The sequence below is a fragment of the Vanessa atalanta genome, chromosome 9, assembly GCF_905147765.1.
Source record: "Vanessa atalanta chromosome 9, ilVanAtal1.2, whole genome shotgun sequence".
NCBI classification, from domain to species: domain Eukaryota; kingdom Metazoa; phylum Arthropoda; class Insecta; order Lepidoptera; family Nymphalidae; genus Vanessa; species Vanessa atalanta.
This window is the reverse complement of record NC_061879.1, coordinates 7,062,014-7,081,195: the sequence shown is the minus strand read 5'-3', so window position 1 is coordinate 7,081,195 and position 19,182 is coordinate 7,062,014. Positions and strand designations below refer to the sequence as shown.

At 28.6% G+C, this 19,182-nt stretch overlaps 1 protein-coding gene across 2 annotated transcripts; it reads right to left on the bottom strand.

The window, feature by feature from the left end:
• Window positions 1–1,585: 1,585 nt before the first annotated feature.
• Window positions 1,586–18,883, bottom strand: LOC125066526 (inactive pancreatic lipase-related protein 1-like). 2 transcript variants are annotated; one of them, XM_047674629.1, is made up of 8 exons: window positions 18,795–18,883; window positions 7,580–7,637; window positions 6,279–6,417; window positions 5,636–5,749; window positions 5,377–5,528; window positions 4,248–4,468; window positions 3,653–3,809; window positions 1,586–3,304 (listed from the first exon to the last, which is right to left on the bottom strand). In XM_047674629.1, exons 1-8 carry the CDS (start codon window positions 18,841–18,843, stop codon window positions 3,199–3,201), a joined length of 996 nt encoding a protein of 331 aa, XP_047530585.1. In that variant the 5' UTR covers window positions 18,844–18,883; the 3' UTR covers window positions 1,586–3,198. The 2 variants fall into 2 exon arrangements, with proteins under 2 accessions (XP_047530585.1, XP_047530584.1); XM_047674628.1 differs by lacking the exon at window positions 18,795–18,883 and adding an exon at window positions 7,922–8,149.
• Between the last annotated feature and the right edge of the window lie 299 nt (window positions 18,884–19,182).

Sequence of the window (19,182 nt, the reverse complement as noted above, 5' to 3'; positions counted from 1 at the left end):
ACAGCAAATTAACAAAAACAATTTTTGTTTGCACAAACAATAATCAATAAAAAATAGTCCAAAAGAAAACTTCTACTTAAAAACGTATCCACAAATTCAAAATTACCATTGTGTTGCTTTTTGCCAAAATGTTGCCATGACATAAAACTGAAAAAATCCGGCGTAATGTTTCATAGCATAACATTACCCAAGCTTAATTTATTTTTAAAATACAATACGTTCAAAGTCGTATTAAAAAGTCAAATCTTTGTACCTATTTATATGTATTATGATCGTATTTTAATATGATCAAATAACAATATGCCAGTTTCTATGAATTGAAGTGTGTATTTCAGTGTGCTTATACTAGGCGCTGTTGCTTTTTCTGCATTTTGGACTACAAAATTTTTAATGGACATCTATTCGGTATCAAAAACGAATAATGTTTTAGTACAGAATATGACACTGTTGAATAGAACAATACCTAAATATAACGGAGAATTTGTTGAATACACTGAATGATTTAAATAATCCAAGGTATGTTTATTTAATAAAAAAAACTCATTTGCTTCTCTTATTCAGTATTTTTGATGCTCTTTGGTATAGCTAGCCTGTATGGCTGCAGATCAATAGATCTCGGATTCAAATCGGTCGACTGTTAAAAATAAGATATAAGGCAGTGCTGCAGTTCAGACCTGTAAATTTGCGTATTACATATACTTAAATATGTATTAACATCATGCGTAGAACAGGCGCAGGATAATTTGGTTTAAATAGATAAACTTAAATTGATATGGAAAAAAAACAACAATATTTAATTTTGAATTTTTGGTCGTTATGTGTTGTAGTTGTGTAACCAATCGGTTGGAATTTCCGGTAGCAGGATAATAACCTCTGAAATTGATTTCCTGAAAGCATTAATGATCAGAAACTGCATACTGGCCAAAGGACGATTTAATTGATTGATCATTGACATCTGGGAGTCAAATAGTCAAAACCGTATTCCTAATACGTCTATTGTTTATATTTGACATTTGAGTATTGAACTTACACACGTATAAATTTAAGAATCTTAATTTATATAAATAGAATTATATAAATAATTGTACATAATTTAATTTCACAATTTATTAAAATTGAATAATTTTGTCAAACAAAATGATAAACTTAGTTTTATTAATTGTGATTTCTAGTATATTATAGCAATATTTTCGTAATGTAAGAGTTTTGGTTTTAACTACTAATAATTATTTATTTTTCATTTTCAGATTCCTGTTAACTGGCGTTTTAATGTTTGGTCTATATTTGATTACCGAAAAAATAAGGATTAAAGTAGTCAAGTTTTCTGAAGACGAATATATGGACAATTCACAGGACATGGTTGTAAGATGGATTGCAAATAGTTCAAGTTTCAGTGTAAATGAATACTAATTTGTTTCAAATAATGGAAGTATTACGAGTATATTATTTATCAAATATTAATATATGAATATATATATTTTAAATTAAACAAATATTTTTCGTTCAAATTTATCACAAGAAGAGATTGAGTCAAAGATTCAAAGGGTTAGTTTTAAGTATTAATCATAACAATTATGTACTTTGGTCAATTTATTTTTATTTATATACATAATTTCTACAATTTAATTAATTAAATTCTATTAAAATTTACATTCGTTGTAATATGATATTGTGCGTATAATCTACTCATTTATTGTGTTTTAAAACGACTAAGTGAATTTCTATATTAAAATTTGGTACTAAACATACAATACATTTTTTTTTCTGAAAATTTTCTGTTACAGTAAAATTTAAACGGGCGTTTGCTAAATAGGATGTAATTATATTTAAAATAACATAGATAAGTATATTAAAAAAAATAGTTTATATTCATTTTAAAATAGTAAAATCATTGAATACAAATTTGCATTAAATTCATATTACAAATGTAATAATTATTATACAATATCCTATTCAGAAATTGCTTTGTTTAAAGTTTTTTGTCCAGTGTGATGATCCATTGTCAACTTCAATAGAATTTATATAACCGATGAACATTTATTCAAAAATAGTCAACAAAGATGATGTATATTGAAACACACAATCATTTTAAATTGTATTTATAATTTTTTACAGTAATTGTTACGTACTTTTGATAAATTTTGCTGAAAAGACCTGTAAATTTTGAAAAAAAGACAACCATCTGACATTTAAATTATATAACTTTTTGTGTTAAAATAAAGTTATAGTAACATTTAACAGTAAGTGTCATTCCATACCCGTAAAATGAAAAAAAAATTAAGTACATTATTTGAATAAAAAAAAATTGTAGGCGTTTCTTACATCTCTACTAAATAAGTTCCAAACAGGTTGGCATACTTTCTATTAGGTATTCGATACTCAAACACTTAAAAATACATTGTTGAGAAATTGAGTCCATCTTTTCACGATTTTGGTTCTATCACGGAATACACAGATATAAGGGGCAATTTTTGTTGCTTGATGACAAAACAATATATTCTATAATCATTAAATCACAGTAAATACAGACAGACAAAATTAGACAGCCCACAAAATTTTCATTGGCTTGATTTCAACCATCTCATTATATTAAACTATGCATTGTGATATAATTACATAAATTAAATGTACATTTCAAAAAAGTCAATTCCAATGGCAGGAGGAGGGGAGAAAAATTAGCAACGTTGACCTTGAATTGATGGTAATATCTATAGTGGATTCGTTTGATTATTATTACTCCTGCCATTGAAATGTAGCAAAGTTATAAACGAACTTTTTATCTAAAAAATCTATAATATATATAAGTAAAACAAATAGAATAAATAGAAAAAAAATTAACAGATTTAGTTCTTTGATATGTTTTATATAAACAAATTTCACAAATACAAATACATAGACCAATAAAGCTTTAGTAATGTGATTTTAATTAAAGTATAATTACTTTGAAGTATAACATCGAATCAAATATAATAAATATAAATTGTATAATGATCTTACATTCTAGTTGTGCAGGTACGTGTTATAATAATAATATAATGCTGTATAACAGGACCAATATTTATTTGAACCAACAAGACACCTAAAGAATGTCATTTTTAATTACAATAGTAATTTTTTTAAGCATTTGGTCCTTTTTGTAATATGAAGACATATTGTAATTAAGTAGAATCACCTTTTTCTAATAATATATTATTTTTTTTATATATTTTTTCCCTTGTTACTTTTATTTTTCGTGTAAATACCGTCCATTCCCTTACCAAACGGAGATTCGCCATTTGTTGTTAAATAATATGATCCACGAGCTCTGAAACAAAAAAAACAATTTAGTTTACAATTTTAAAAAATGGGTGGTTATTTTTGGCTTTGTGCTTAGACGTTGTTCTACCGCCAAACGTAAGTACGGCCTTTCAGTGTATAATAAGAATTGAACAATTTTTTTAATTTGAGCTTGACTTACCATTAAAACTAACATGATAATTTAAACAGTGGCCACAGTAGTCATTTTAATATATTTGTCTATTTTGATATGTACTCAAGGTTTTTGAGTTTAAAAGTGTATATTTAGTATGAATTAAATCAACTTGATTATATCATATTACAGAATTGAAGAATAATATTAAAATAAAAAAGCAATTTAAGTGACTTATATAACCTCGTGTCACAATCCGCTCCCATGTACACCATTCCAACTTCTGGTGTCGGATTTTCTCTAAATTTGTGATAAGAATCAGCTGGTGATGCTGGAAAAGCTTCCGGGTTCCGCACTGACTCAGCGTAGAACTTCCAAGACCGCCAATGACTGCAAAGATCTGTAAAAAAATTGATAAAATTTTAATCACGTGAAAAATGTCACACCTATTACATATTTTTTATATTGTTTTTTAAACACTAGAAAATATAATTTTGAATTCACACTGTAACAACACAGTCAGAGACGCATTATTTTTTACATTTTAGTGCAGGAGCTTGAGCTAATTGAGGTAAACCACAATTTTGTATATTACATAAAAAGTTATGCAATATATATCTAGAAATAATCTTTAATAAATATTTTTTTAGTGCTTATATTATTGATTTGAACAAAGTACTTTACAAAAATGTATTGAAACAAAAAATATAATTTATGTATTGCAGAATAAGAAGCTTTTAGGTAACATTTAGGGGATCGGATAGTCATTTATTTAAAAGTAAACAATATTAATATATAAAGTTAAATATATCTTAATATATTATTTATATTTGCTTACTGTCGTCAGAAAGGGGCATTGGCGCGAATCGAGGGCATCCTGGTTGGATACTCTTTCCACCGTTCGGCCAAAAGTCTGCTGTGCCAGTCCGGACTGGTGCACCATAGCCGCCAGCATCAGTGTGTATCACATCGACGAATTCTGCGTCCTTATCCGTGACATGATCCATCACAACACCGTCTGGATAAAACGCGGGAAACGCTGGGTCTAGTGCTGTTACCCTGAAATCATAAAGTCAACGATTTGAATTTCTTTTCTTAAAGAGGATGTGTACGAACGTTTTTATTCATAACTAGCGATCCGCCTCAGTTTCGCATGGGTGAAATTAATTACTAAAGAAAATTGTGTGTATATCATATAATTTATACCTTACGAATAATGAAACTTTCCTCAGTGTAAACATTATTAAAATTAGATTTTTAGTACTGGAGATTATCGCCTGCAGACAAACAAACAAATTCTACCCCTTTCTAAGTATAGATCATAATTGTAAAATTAGAAATATAATACTGACAATGATACGCGTACATAAAATGTTATTTTGTTATTATTTCGAATTGGAATAGGCACTGGCGAATGAGCCACCTAAAGGTACGAGATCACCTGTTTACCTTGCGTTTTTTAAGGCTTTTATTAAACTTGTCCAAAAAAAACTAATAACACCATTATTTGAGATCAGGTAAACTAAGAACGAAACTTACACTGATAAGTGTATATTGAACCCTCTCCCCTGTATATATGATATAAAGTTGCAAAGCATAATTTCGTGTTATTATTTCAATAGTATCCAAAAGTGATTTAGTCATAGTCGGTGTTCACGTGGTTTTTTTTAACAATGGAAAATTATAGCTTAATGTACATACTATTTTTTTGTTTGTCGGACCTTGAAACCGAAACATAAAAACACCCATAGATAAAAAAAAAGGTTTTAGTCTGATAAAACAACTAAGTACTTGTTCGATATTTATTGTTAATTTGAAAATAGCTCGACTGAAAGTAAATACGTTTAATATACTTTGAAACTTTAAAATAGATGATTTATTCGAGACAATTTAGTTAAAAAATAAAAGACTAAATTCCAAGTTATACAGAAACATTCTTCATTCTTGTAATGTTGAATACTAAGTACCTTTTAACAGTTTTGTTGTATTTATTTTTGAGCTCTCTCGCTAAGTAACCAGCTACGTGACTTCCAAGAGAATGTCCTATAATCTGCATTTTTTCCATTTGTAGGCCTGATTCTATTAAAGTATTTATCTGTTCCGCGGATGCTATCCCGACCTGTAATTGTAAATAGTATTTGAATTAAAATCACAAGATTCCAAAGAGACTAAGGAGATAAAAAAACATTTCTTTCTAGGTTGTGTTGTTATAGGAACAAAAATTACCTTTTTAGTATTCCTTGCAGCATTAACTAAATAAGAGCCATGAGCCATATTGGACCAGTCTAGTAATACAATATTTGTCGCCGGTCTCGATTCTAAGTACGCATTCACCATGACCTGTAATTAGATAATTATGAGATAATTATTATATTTTAAGTAATGGATATCCTTAACATTTTCCGTCGCGTATTCTTGAACGACAGCTTTAGTCAATTCAAGGTTTTAATAGGCTTACGGTCAAGTTTTGAAAGTAAAGTAGTCAAACAAGTCGTAAAAAAGATGCGTGTACTTATGTAGGCGTTAGAAGTTCTACTTCTAATTTTTAGATTAAATCATTTGTAGTTGCTTCTATACCAGTCACTAAGTGTTATAGATTGTAACTACATACATTTTAACGCATGTCAATTAACTTTTTTTTTCCTATAATTAATATATTTTTTTGTCTAATAAAAATATAATACATTTACGAAAATATTTATTTATTATATATTTTTAAGTTCGGTCCGTTAATGAGTGTTGCATTTACAAATTCAATACATTAAATTCCACTTTGCTAGCAATGGCTTAATTAAGTTATTGATGTATTAAATTTCACGTAAACTTGTTAAGTTTTAATTAGGTACTATTATGGAAATAAAAGATATACCTGTACACTTTCTTGCTGAGCCGTTTCTATGAAGCCATGTATGTAAAGGACGGTGGGATTACTGTTTTCGAAGCCTTTAACCTCGAGTAGTCGACTTGCTTGGCTAAGCGGTATGTCCACATATTCCTCGAATAAGTTTCTGAAATTACATTAAAAAATAAGCATAAGATAACCGCCCGTACAGAACTCCCTATTGAGAATAGCGTTTCAATTTTTTGTGCCGCCTCATCTTTGAAGAAATGGAACTTCGAGCTTATTTCATCACACTGTTCCGTTTTTTGGTGGATAAGCATTAATCATGTGTCCATTTTTTTTAATTTGGTTTTTTATCGCCGTTTACGTTCACGGCCGAACACGAGGTGAATTATAAATACTATTTTCCCACGTATTCGACCTTTGTATAAGATATACATTATACATACATTCTATCTTCTCAGTGATTTGGAGTCCTAAGAAATAATTAATAGTTGCATCTAGCAAATTTTATTTTTAAATGATTTAAATTCATCGGAATTCATTTGTCAATCTATGGACGGAAGGAAATTTCTAATAATATACAAGTTATTTATAGAAGTAGTTCATTTGATTACTTCTATAATAAACACTAGAACATCTTCGATGTCTATAAAGATATAATTTATTAGCTGTACCGACTTTATTCAGATTAAATTATACAAATTTAGTTTGTCATGTCCTTCTTGAAGGTACTTTCTTAGTGGATGATGACGTTAAATAAAACTACGAGTATGTTTCCAAGAGCGATGTTAGTCATTCATTTTACAATTTTTAATGAATTAAAAATTTATCTAAAATTTATCTATTCTTCAATCTGACTTGGTCATGGAGTCAAGTGCAGTTAGCACTTGACTCCATGACCAAATACGAGGTTCGTCTGGTGCATGACTTGGATTAAAATGAATAATAAAATATTTTATTTATTACATGCGTCTTTAATTAAACATATTATATTATCGTAACCGTATCTAGCAAGCTGTCAGGAATAAATGTAATTGAGTATATTATTTACATATTATTACGTTAAGGCCGGGGATTAGCCTTTAGCGAGCAAGACCATTGCATTATGGGTATTTCCCACTCTTTGTAACTAATTTATTAAAAAAAAAAAAAATCGAGATTTTTTTTTGTTTTTAGATGTTTCGAAATATTATAATGTTTTACAAGCAAGCTTTAGTTTGACATCTATCGTTTATTTTCAATTGCACGCTATTTTAATAATTAGCTTTTTGAAAAATATTGATTTTAATTTCTGTACCATATTATAATAAAATGAGTATACATACCCATTATAAAAACGTAGATATATATCTTCTATTCGATTTGTTCGATCCGGTAATATTCCTGAAATGAAAACATTTTTTTTTATTTTTTTTCGATATCATGAATTTTAAACACCATGTATAAAACGGTGTGCCACTTTAACAATGTTTAAGTTTATTCCATCACACTGATTTAAGGTTGTATGATAAAAGTATGCCATTTCGTCATAAGCTGTATACCGACGAATTTAAGTCGAATTTTGAACTACACTGATTAACTTTATTTTTTTATTGTAACTCAAATGTATGTCATATATATTTTGTTTACCAAAATGAGGCCCATATATTAATAAAGCGAATACATACCAGGTGAAATGAAATTAAATATTTCCAATTGATTGATGAGATTTGCATTCTTCGCACTGGCAATAAAAAATATTTGAAAAACGAAAACAATTTTACACAAGACGTTCATCGCAGTGCAATTGGCTTTTGTCATTCACAGAGATTTGTTTTTTATTTTGATTCACTGTGTTTAATTTAATAGATCGTTTGAGAAAATGTTCGCATGTCTAAGTAACGACTTACAATTTAACTAATTTATATACTCTGATTTGTTGATAAGTTGAAGGTTTAATTCCGTATATATATATTATATTATTATGTAATACTTAAGATCTATTTGACCTTAAATATGACGTCTTAAGTTGCAAAAGTAACAATTATAATCGGTTTATTATTTTGTTATGGATTCTAATTATATATCGCAACGTATGCAATAGATAATAACAGTAATATGACGTTGGCAGTGTAAATAAATAACTCTTAACCAAATAATAAAAAAACCATTCACATCTTTAGGCTATACTGAACCCAAGGCACGAAGAATTAAAGAATCATTTAATATGGATCATGAATGAATCATATATCATTAAATATATATATATACCGTGACATACGTTTTCTTTAATTTTATACAGTTTTGTGCACTAGCAAATGGGCCACGTGGCGGTAGTGTTCAGCATCGCCCGTAGCGGTAACATTGGCGCAGTCAGAAATATTTAACATTTCTTATATCGCCAATGTACCACCAACGTTAAATGAGTTAATAAAAAAAATCTGATCTTATGTCTCATTGCCTATACTTATAGGGCTTACTCACTTTTCACACACTTACTCACTTAACACATCAATACTAAATCGTTAGAATATGTAGTGAATTGGTTTGTGGTTGGTGGAAATCTACCAAGAATGGCTAGCAAAAGCCCTACTTCCAAGTGCATTTATTCTGTATACCTGCCTATATATACATATGAAATTTACAATCACCAATGAATTATCTGATGGAGAATAAGTATAATGTTTGATTCATTAATTTTTCTGCTTCATCTTTTTTTTCTATTGCGGATTATAATGAGATACTAAAATGATATACACCGTACGAGACAAAAGAAAAAAAATAAAGAAAGGTAAATCATCAATATAATTGAGAAAATATAATGAAAAAATATATAAAAACAGTAAATGGTTTTATATTTTATCCTAAACTTTGCTTGTTAGTTAAATATTGTCCGAAACATGAATATATTCTTACGATTTATTCCTTTACCGCAGAACAGGAGATGAATTGTAAATACAAACAAATACTTGAAGATCTTATTGGTCCACGTGTAACGTGTGTTTTGCACAAACAAGATTAAATTATGATATATAAGTTAAATAATAACAAGCAACTTATCGTTTGAATCAAGATAATCAAAACAAACATGTCGGTTAATCGGGTTCAAACATAAAATTATGGCAACAAATTACAATATAAAGATTATTCTCTAGAAGAAAATATCAAATTATTAAATTTATTTTGTAATATTTTTTACATATTTGCCGACAGAACCCTAAAATCTCTAATTCTATTATCATGCTAGACAAAATAGCCATAAATCATCTGAGTTTATCTATGAACAATAATTTTCGGATAATTTATCTACTGATATGAGTAAAAATTACTTACTCCATGCGAGATAAAAATCGATAACATTTTCCGTTTAAATCCGGAAAGATAACAATATTATCTGTTTGTTTTTTTAATTATTTTAATCTCCTTGCTTTTTTATTCATAATTATTTTTTTAATTTTATGCGCATTGAAAAGTATTTGACTTGATTAATTCTTGATAAAACGTAATTATCATAAAATCGAATATTTATATCGATTAAATTAACGAACGAATAAAATATTAAAATGTAAAAATGCAAGGAGTTAACTGACGTATTCATTTAATTTTTGAAAGAAGATAAAACTGTTAGTGGCAGAAATATATGTATGAAGAACTACAAAAACAGATAGACAGACAGTAGTACTATTAATAGGTATTCGTAATAGATAAAAATTTGTACCTTTATCATTAAAGAAAGTATGATTTTCAAAGAAAAATATTAGTTTTTTTAATAGAAACCCAAATTGTATACACAATTCTATTTTTCTTTTAAATATCTTTGTGGTTGAAATGAATATATTTCAATTTAAAATATAATATAAGAAAAATTATTTTAATTTTTTTTAAATTCACAAAAAGGCATAAATACTTTAATGATGCCTATTATATTCTTCTCTTTGCCTCCAACGCTGAAGTAAGCGTTTGCATTTCTAAGATCAAGCACCTTAGGGCTTCTGACCTACATTTCGTATTTAAAATTCTTTTTTTTTTGCTCTCTTTTTATCAAATAAGATTGACAACATTTTAAAGAGCAAGAATTTATTTATTTAACATGTTGAATATATTATATTTAGAGAATTTATGTACTCGTTTTATTTACTGCTATAAATACACGAGTATAAGTGTTACAATTGTAACTGCCTGTATATTTGACCCACTGCTGGGCAAAGTCTCCTCTCCTATTGGTATAGTTGTGTTACCTGCCTGGGATTGTTTAGAAACTCACACACTGGCCAAGTTTCACTATACCATCATACTGACTATAGAAACTTTTTTTTAATGTTCTAAGAAAAACCGGTTATTCTACAACATTCATAACATTGAATTTATAATGATATTTGGTAATGTGGTGTCTGTTGTATTGTGAAAGTATTTTATTTCCGATCTTACTCAGATTTTTTTTTTTATTATTCGTAAACTTGTTTGGGTCAAAGCGGTTATTTGTGTTAGTGTTTAATTCTCGAAGTATTCACGAGGCGTTTTTGTTACGAGATTAGCTTGTTCTTTTTTTCGGATTTATGCATTTTAAACATTTAAGCGAATTCATGGAACTTGCCTGTTCGTTTCAAGTTAGCATTTCAACATAATACAACGTATGCGTCACCTTTAAGTATGTTGATGGTTTGTTCGAAACATTCATGTAAGAGACCACAACAACTGCAAAGTTTCAACGAAATCGAATTAATCTTATAGGAACACAAGCAGTACGAACAGAGTAACATTCGTTTAAATTAAATTCATATATTATGACGAGCTACTTTGCGCGGCTTCACTCGCGTTAAACGTTAGGTACTGCTCTGCTTTTGTAGATTTTAGTCTAATGTAGAATATAACTTCTCGCAGTCGCAGTCAATGGGCTATATACAATTGAAATCAGACTAGTAGGTATAGCCTGATAGCAGCGCCTTTATACCAAATAATATATAATATATATACTACATTTAAAAAAAAAATTATAATGTTATAATAGATACCGAGTCTATAAATCTTTTAGCTAAAGGGCAGAAGAATAAATGATTTGCCTCATTGAAAAGTCACCGGAGTTTGTAGATAGACACTGTAAGATACATTGTTTACAATTATATACAACGCTAATATGCTACCAACTCTGGATATATAAGATAATATCGTTCGTGCTGGTAATTACACTGGCTCACTGATTCTTCGAATCGGAACAAATCAATACAGAGTATTGATGTTTAGCGGTAGAATAATTGATGAGACTACCTATCGCCTATTCCAGCCACAGGAGGAGTAAAGACAAATGAACGACTTTGACATTGAATTGACATTAATTGGTCGAGATCTTGAATAATCTACGGCCTATCGACCTTTTCATTATGCGTTTACGAAAAAATGCGCGCTTTGAAAGTTGGGGAAGTTGATATTGATTAAGAACAATTAAACTATATATAAATTTATTCTTTTCTATTTTATTTGTAGGTATATCGACTTTACTCCAACTGATGGTAAGTGGTAATGGAATTCAAACTCGAAGACGGCCAGTGCAGTAAGAAATAATGAACTGCACTAGTCGCCCTCGCCAAGCCGGCCCTCAAGATGCCCCTTCACGCCTTTAAGTGGAATAGTATATATATTTCCTATAAATAAATATATATTAATTTAAAAAAAAATCCGTTCTGCATAATATAGCTATTAATAAATCGCATTGAATATATTCATATACGAGGTCATTCTTCGATTGGTGCATTTAGTCACACTATACATATAAGTCACAGTAACGGAATAATCGCTTAAAATATGTATATTTATTAAATTAGGACTCAATTTGAATCTGTCTAGCACCTTCAGTTTTGTTATATGAATAGATTATTAAGTAAGAAATCCCGAAGGGCATTAGAATGGTGAGTGATAAACTACATTAGCGTAAATGATTGGACTGTGTCACGCTAGCAGCATTTTCAATCAAACGACACGACATCTCGTTTTCATAATGTAATACTCATAGTGGGTACATCTTTTAATGTCCTACTATACAACTATGTATCCTAAATATATATGTATATATAACATGAACATCAAAAAATTAATATTAATTTATATAAACAAAAGCTTTTTGCTCGTGTTTGTTAGACGATTGATGTTCTAGGAAACTTAATAATAATAAATTTTAAAGCAAGCCATGATCTAAAATAAAGAAAAAAACAAAACTACGTTGAATTTATGATGACAAACACGACAGAGATATTTCGAGTAGAGAAGGAGTTTTCATGACTCTCATCATGAGGTCACCTCCATAGTATCATATCGTTGCATATATTCTAAAATTCAGCTTAATCAGTTGGTGGAAGCTGTATATAATTCAGTTAAAATATTCGGACACATACGATCATGATGATCATCTCATTCCCAAGGTGTGCAGTCAACTAAAAAGTCATCAGTGTTGTAATATCCTTTAGCACACAAACGCTCTCTATATAAAACCCAACTTAAAAATTATATTTATCGTGTTAGTATGAAGTTGCTTATTCTATGCAATCCTTATTATGGTAATTGATAGTGTTTATCGTAAAACAAACCACTATTACGTATGAATAATGCTAATGTTACCTCTATTGATGGTTTTTATTATATAATAGAGTCGTGCAGTTCCTTATGAAATAAAACAGTATGAAATTCACGCATTTCAAGTCAATATAATAAATATTAAGCAGGTGAAACTGTGAAGCGTAGTGCGTATTATGAACTCTATCCTTTTCCAAAAAGCGTTGCTACTTCTAGTATAAGTCAGTGGACTATTAGTTTTAATTAGGTATTATTAAGAAAATATCTGCTTATTTATCAGTACAGAAAAGACTCGGTCGAGTAATAACTACTCCTTTATCTTTTTCTGATCGCGTGTAACTTATACCTATATTTACAAGAAGGATACAGAGAAATTAAAATATAAGATTTTTAATTTATTTACTTCCAAATTCAAAACAAAATGTTATACGCGCATAACAATAAAATAGTTAAGGATGGAAAAATTAATTAATTTAAATGAAATGTATTCACACATTTGATATAATAAATGAATTACATACACATTTACAACATTTTTGAAAATTAGCAAATCGGAAAAATATTGCGGTGTCAATTTTATGATATGAAATAAAATAAGGTTGTTCTAGCGATTTGTGTGAATAATATAGTAACGCAAAATATTTCTATAAATTGTAAATTACAATCTTAATAAAACATAATTATCTACTGTTTAAAGTATTTTATTTTATCACTCAAATGTATTTTTTACAATAAATAATATGTTAACACAAACCCTCCTTAAATGTTCCGCTTTGACATCGTGTTTTATGTGTTGGTTGTCAGGTGTTAGGAACAAAAGGCAAAAAAGTCATTGTCCTTTCTCGAAGTTCAAGCTTGCTTTATAACAAGTTTCATTAAATTCGGTTTAGTATTTTGGCCGTAAAACAGCAACAAATTTTGCACTAATAATATTACTATAGATATTCATTTATTTTGTTAAATACATCAATTAAAAATAATAAAAAAAAAAAACATCTTGACAAAGTAATGTTTTATTGCAAATATTATTTAAGAAAATATATATCATTTCAATTTATGTAACTATATTTTGGTATAGTGTTAACTTGTGATAACAATCACAGATTGGAATGAAATGCAGATCTAATTGACTGACGCATACAAACACATGTACGTATTACATTGAACTTATACGAATTGTGTTTCATATGCTTAGTAGAACGAGCAAGCAGACTGTACCAAGTGAATATTGATCCGTTCTGAGGTTACGCCGATTTAAAGTTGATCCAATGACGATCATTTCAAAACGCATTGCATTTTTGTCTTTACAATCACAGCTTCCATTTAAATAAACCTCATATTATACGTAGGTATAGATATGATATATTATTCGTCTTTTAAAATAAACTAGCACAACGCAACGCACGAACGTACGCGATAATATACTTATTATGAATAATAAATGCGTTTAGGCCATACAAATACAGTCCTCTGTTTTTTTCACTGGATCATACAATATTGTTTTACTATACAATCTATATCCACCGCTGTTGTGAAAGAATCACATAATTATATTATATTATTAAGCACTACACTACTATTCTTTGAAAATCTATTAATACTGTTGAACAAAGAGCATTTATTAAAACTCCACTCAGTAACTTGATTAATTGTTTGTTGTATACGATGACGTGACATAAATAATTATTTGTTCGGACGTAACTTTTTCTTTTTATTTATTTGGACACACTAACAGCAAAACTTAAAAAAAATTTAACAAAATCATACTGATGGATTACACTGGTAATCACAACACACAACTTTGATATTAAGACTATAATGACAGTTTTAGGATTACTAAAACAATAATTGATATAAACGGCATCTATGGAATAAGTTAAATTAGTAATAAGAAATATATACATATCTCAAATTAAAACAAAAATATATCGAAGAGATTCGCTAGTATTGTTGTTTGTTAACTATTTACAAATAATTTATAATATCTTATATCGTGCTATGTTTTTTTATGTTATGTTACGCAAAGGTTATATAAAAAGAAGAATAGTTAAATGTAACCAGTGCGTTTATTGATTCTTCCATATCAAAGTCTCTCCATGAGGTTAATTGAAGCCGAGCCAGTGACGCATACATATAACATCTGGCCAGTAATTTTTATACATGTATAGATTTTTTAACCTTTAAAACATATAATAACATGACTGATGAACACACAAAAGCGTAAAAATTATAATTGTTACTTATTTTTTATAAGACGAGTTTTTTTACTGTCAGTGAAATAAAATTATTTAAAAAAAAGCAAAGGCAATGTATGTATAATGTAATGTGAGTGTTATGTAATCTGTGTATAGTAAAAATAAAAAAAAATATTTTTTTTTTCTTCTTTTCTAAAACATTAAAGTGGCAACCCTAAAACAAAAACGAACTAAATAATTGGGTAGTTGAGCACTGATTACACAAATATGTTCAAAAAGGATCTCTGGTGAGGATAATGATTATTATTTCAAAGTTCATTATAAATTGCTATAAATATAAAACAATTAAAGTTGATAATCAATTATTAACGATTTTTGTTTATAGATGTATGTACTGTACAACATAGTATTATATAATAATTGCTAAAAAGGCCATTTTTTTAAATAATAATATATGAGATTTTTTTGAATTCAAATTCAATTTAAAATATTTAATATAATATAATAATATTATGTTGTCATTTACCTTTTAAGCTTATTATATATCACTTCGTAATTCGACTGGCTCAGTTTTGGAAATCGAATTACGCTATTATGTATCAAATTATCCTTAAAATAATTTAAAATAAGAATTTTATTCAAAGTCGCATATCACTTTTCGACATTTCACAATCGTGTTATGCGATGAGTCTCGAGTTAGTTCTTACATAACAGCTCTGATCTTGATATACTGGCATGTGAATATTCAAGGCAATCAATCGTGATACAGTCTCATTGCTCTCAATGTAAGTTATTGTGTTAATATGTATCTATGGTACATTGACCATCAGAAATGCGAAATCTTATTTCATCCAGACGAAATCGAGATGGTTAGCTTGTATACAAATAAAGATTTGATTTTAAAAAAATTTGGTGTAAAAATTTTTTATAATTAAACTTCATATTTAAAATCTTTTTTTTTTTTAAATATCATATCTAATTCTAAATATGAATTTATTATTAATAAATAAATGTTTATAGACTTACCCAGATACTACTTAACTTACCTGTCTGACATTAAGTAATATAATATAATTCATCTCAACATAGTATGAATATAAGTTACTTACCGACGTCTCTACGCTCAGATCTTCTAAGCTATGCAACTTATTTTAATGCGGTTGTTATTTATAAACAGAGTGATTCAAGAGGAATATCTATATCTATAATACAGATTATTATAATAAAGTAAAACCGAGTATGTACCCTTATTGTACCCATGTGACGAGCAGCTAGTTTTTTAATACTATAATCAGTGGCTAGGTGGGCAAGGGCCCCGGACTATAGAAAAATAATCTTCTTCCACCTCTTTAACTTATATTGCCCTTCAAAATTATAGATAGAAATAAGAATAGGATACAGTGAGTTGAACTTAAAATTAGTAGGCTAAATCCATACGTCATCTCTATATAAAGCTTAGCTTAGAGGGCCCCCTGAGTTTCGGTGCCCTGGTGCGCTACACCATCTGGACCTATGATAGCTACGCCACCGACTATAATAATATTTAAAAAAGGACTAGACGTAACCATGAAAACAGGTAAAGGATGTATCCAGCTTATGCACAAAATTTAATAATAAATTAAAATTGTTATATAATGATGTATCAAGGTTGACATTGACTTTAAGGTTGATAATTTTTATAATAACTTTAAAATACGTCATCACAATATTAGAGGTGAAAACGAGTTCTAAGAATAAATTAATACAAATACACGTTTCAAAGTAGTGTTTTCATTGAAAATATACGACATTGCATAATTTAACAATGTAGTTACTGTCGCTGGTCACGTTTTGTTTCCAAACAAAGCGCGATTCTTATATAAATAAGATAAAATATAGATATTATGGGAATATTTTATTTACGACGATTTTAGATAATAATATAAAAAAAAATACTATTGTAACGTTACTACAAGTATTGAAAACGGGATATTTACAAAGTTTTTTATTTTTATTAGATGGAATCGTGAACATGACATTCGTAGATAATGTCGAAATATCGAGCTCCACCAAATAAAAATAAAAAACATGGTTAATATCACGTTTTAAATACTTGTAGTAATAAAAGTAACCATGTTAATTTTAAATCTTATATTGTATAGTTTATTAACAGTACGACGGTTTGTTATGTTACCATATAAATTAAATAAAACATAAGGAAAACTCATTAACTCTTGATTTATAATTTTCGAATAGGTCTTAAAATATATATACCTAATTGCTTTAAAATCTGCGTACTCGTACTCAAAGGATAATATAGCACATGATATTTAGTAATCCATATATGATTACACGTATTTGTCTATGACACGTATATATATACTATACGTGTATATATACTAATCTAACCTAACCTAACAGCTGAAACTAGATGCTTTTAAATAAAACGGACAGGGAAAAGAATTTTCCGTGGCATTTTCACTATTATTGAAAACTGTATTTTATTAAAATTACTTTGAAATGTTAAAATATAATTATTAATTTGTTGTGATGAATATTTATATTTAAATAAAACAATAATTTAAAAGTATTCACTTAATTGTATTGAACACTAAGAATATTTTGTCTTGTCACTTACGTGTTTTAAAAGCGTAGTTCATTGCCATTTTTATTAATTTGCAAAAGTTTATGGTGATAAAATATATTTTATGTTGTATAAGAAGGATTTTTGACGGACGTTGAAAGGAAACTAATTTTTACATATCTTTTCATAATGGATACCATGTTACATCGAAATGAATGCGAACTAATTTCGCATAAATAACATATTCTATTTAATATACTGAACACGAGTTCACTTTGAAATCAACGGTTGACTAGTTTTAATAACAACGTAGTTTACAAATCATTTGTAATAACACGTTGGTTGGTTTATTAAAATTGTGCCATAAGAATGCATGATTAAATATTCGCTAGTAAGTAATTTAATATACTTGCAAGTAGTAGTTTAATTTTTAATCTTTCCGTTAAACCGTATTCATAGGCTATGCAATTTTTTAATAACATAAAACCAATATAAAATAAATAAACGCACTGAGTGTCTCTTCTCGGCTCTACCATCTACAACTATTTTAATTAAAATAATTATACGTTATTATACACTCATTTATTGTATATGCAAATCGATATTAGCTATTAGCATAAAAAATATTAATGCTATGTTAACACTTATACTAGGAATAGGTAATCTAGCCTTCAACGTTTGGACGCAGAATAATAATCATATTAAATAAAATGAAATGAATCTCATAAATCAGTTTAAGAGATTAGATAAAAATAATATAAAGATTATTACCGAATATCGCAATAGTTCCGCGTTACCGTTACATTTTTCAATGTCATTGACTGGGCCGAAACAGTTTTGCTATCACCTGTCAAGAGCACGACCACGTGTTACGAAAACTACCGAAGACGCAACGAAGACTTACGATCGCGAACGTAAATAGTTGAGGGCATTCAGCCATACTAAACTCAAACATTCACTGTGCGATTTTATTGCCAAATATCGGTCTAAATACCTTTTCGAATATATTATAATTTGAAATTAATCCAAACATATCACGATTAATTTAACGTTTACTGTTCAATGTTTCATCACTTTTTTTCAACATCAGAAAATCGAGTTGAGCTCTAGTGATTTGAATAAGTTTCGCGGTAAAATTTCTACTCGTAAAAATTTCTTTAAAAAAATTATGTGCAACAATTTTTTATTACGGAAAATTCAAATTTTTAATTGAGGATGTCGTGATTACTAGTTCCGTACCTGTGCCCCACCAGTATCGTTTCCAGCCGACAGCAACTGCGCGGAACATAGCGCCGCGTGCAACACCGACAGCGACTCGCGGCTAACTGATTTACTGACTTACATTTTCTTGCCCAAATTACCCAAATATGAATACAATACATTTGAAAATATCAAAAAGTTTTGAATCACACATTAATGAGTTAATTAAATAGTGATATTCATCAAAGTTCATAAAAAATATCGTCAAAGTAGTACATTAATGTTCTTAATAAAGTACCTATGAAGGCTCTTACACCCTGACTCAATTAATCTCTAATTAGTAACGAGAGTGCTCTCAATGTTGAGGGGATTTCACATCGCAGCCTGTCACCAAAGTAAATGGAAATCTGACAGCTTGTTAGGTGTC

Bases quoted from the DNA above. Each gene is read 5' to 3' on its own strand.
- LOC125066526 (XM_047674628.1), bottom strand. From the start codon at position 8,054: ATGACAAAAGCCAATTGCACTGCGATGAACGTCTTGTGTAAAATTGTT. The intron at 6,418-7,579 runs GTATGTATACTC...ATGTAATTTCAG, and splicing joins TATCTACGTTTTTATAATGG to AAACTTATTCGAGGAATATG. The intron at 5,750-6,278 runs GTATATCTTTTA...ATCTAATTACAG, and splicing joins CTCAGCAAGAAAGTGTACAG to GTCATGGTGAATGCGTACTT.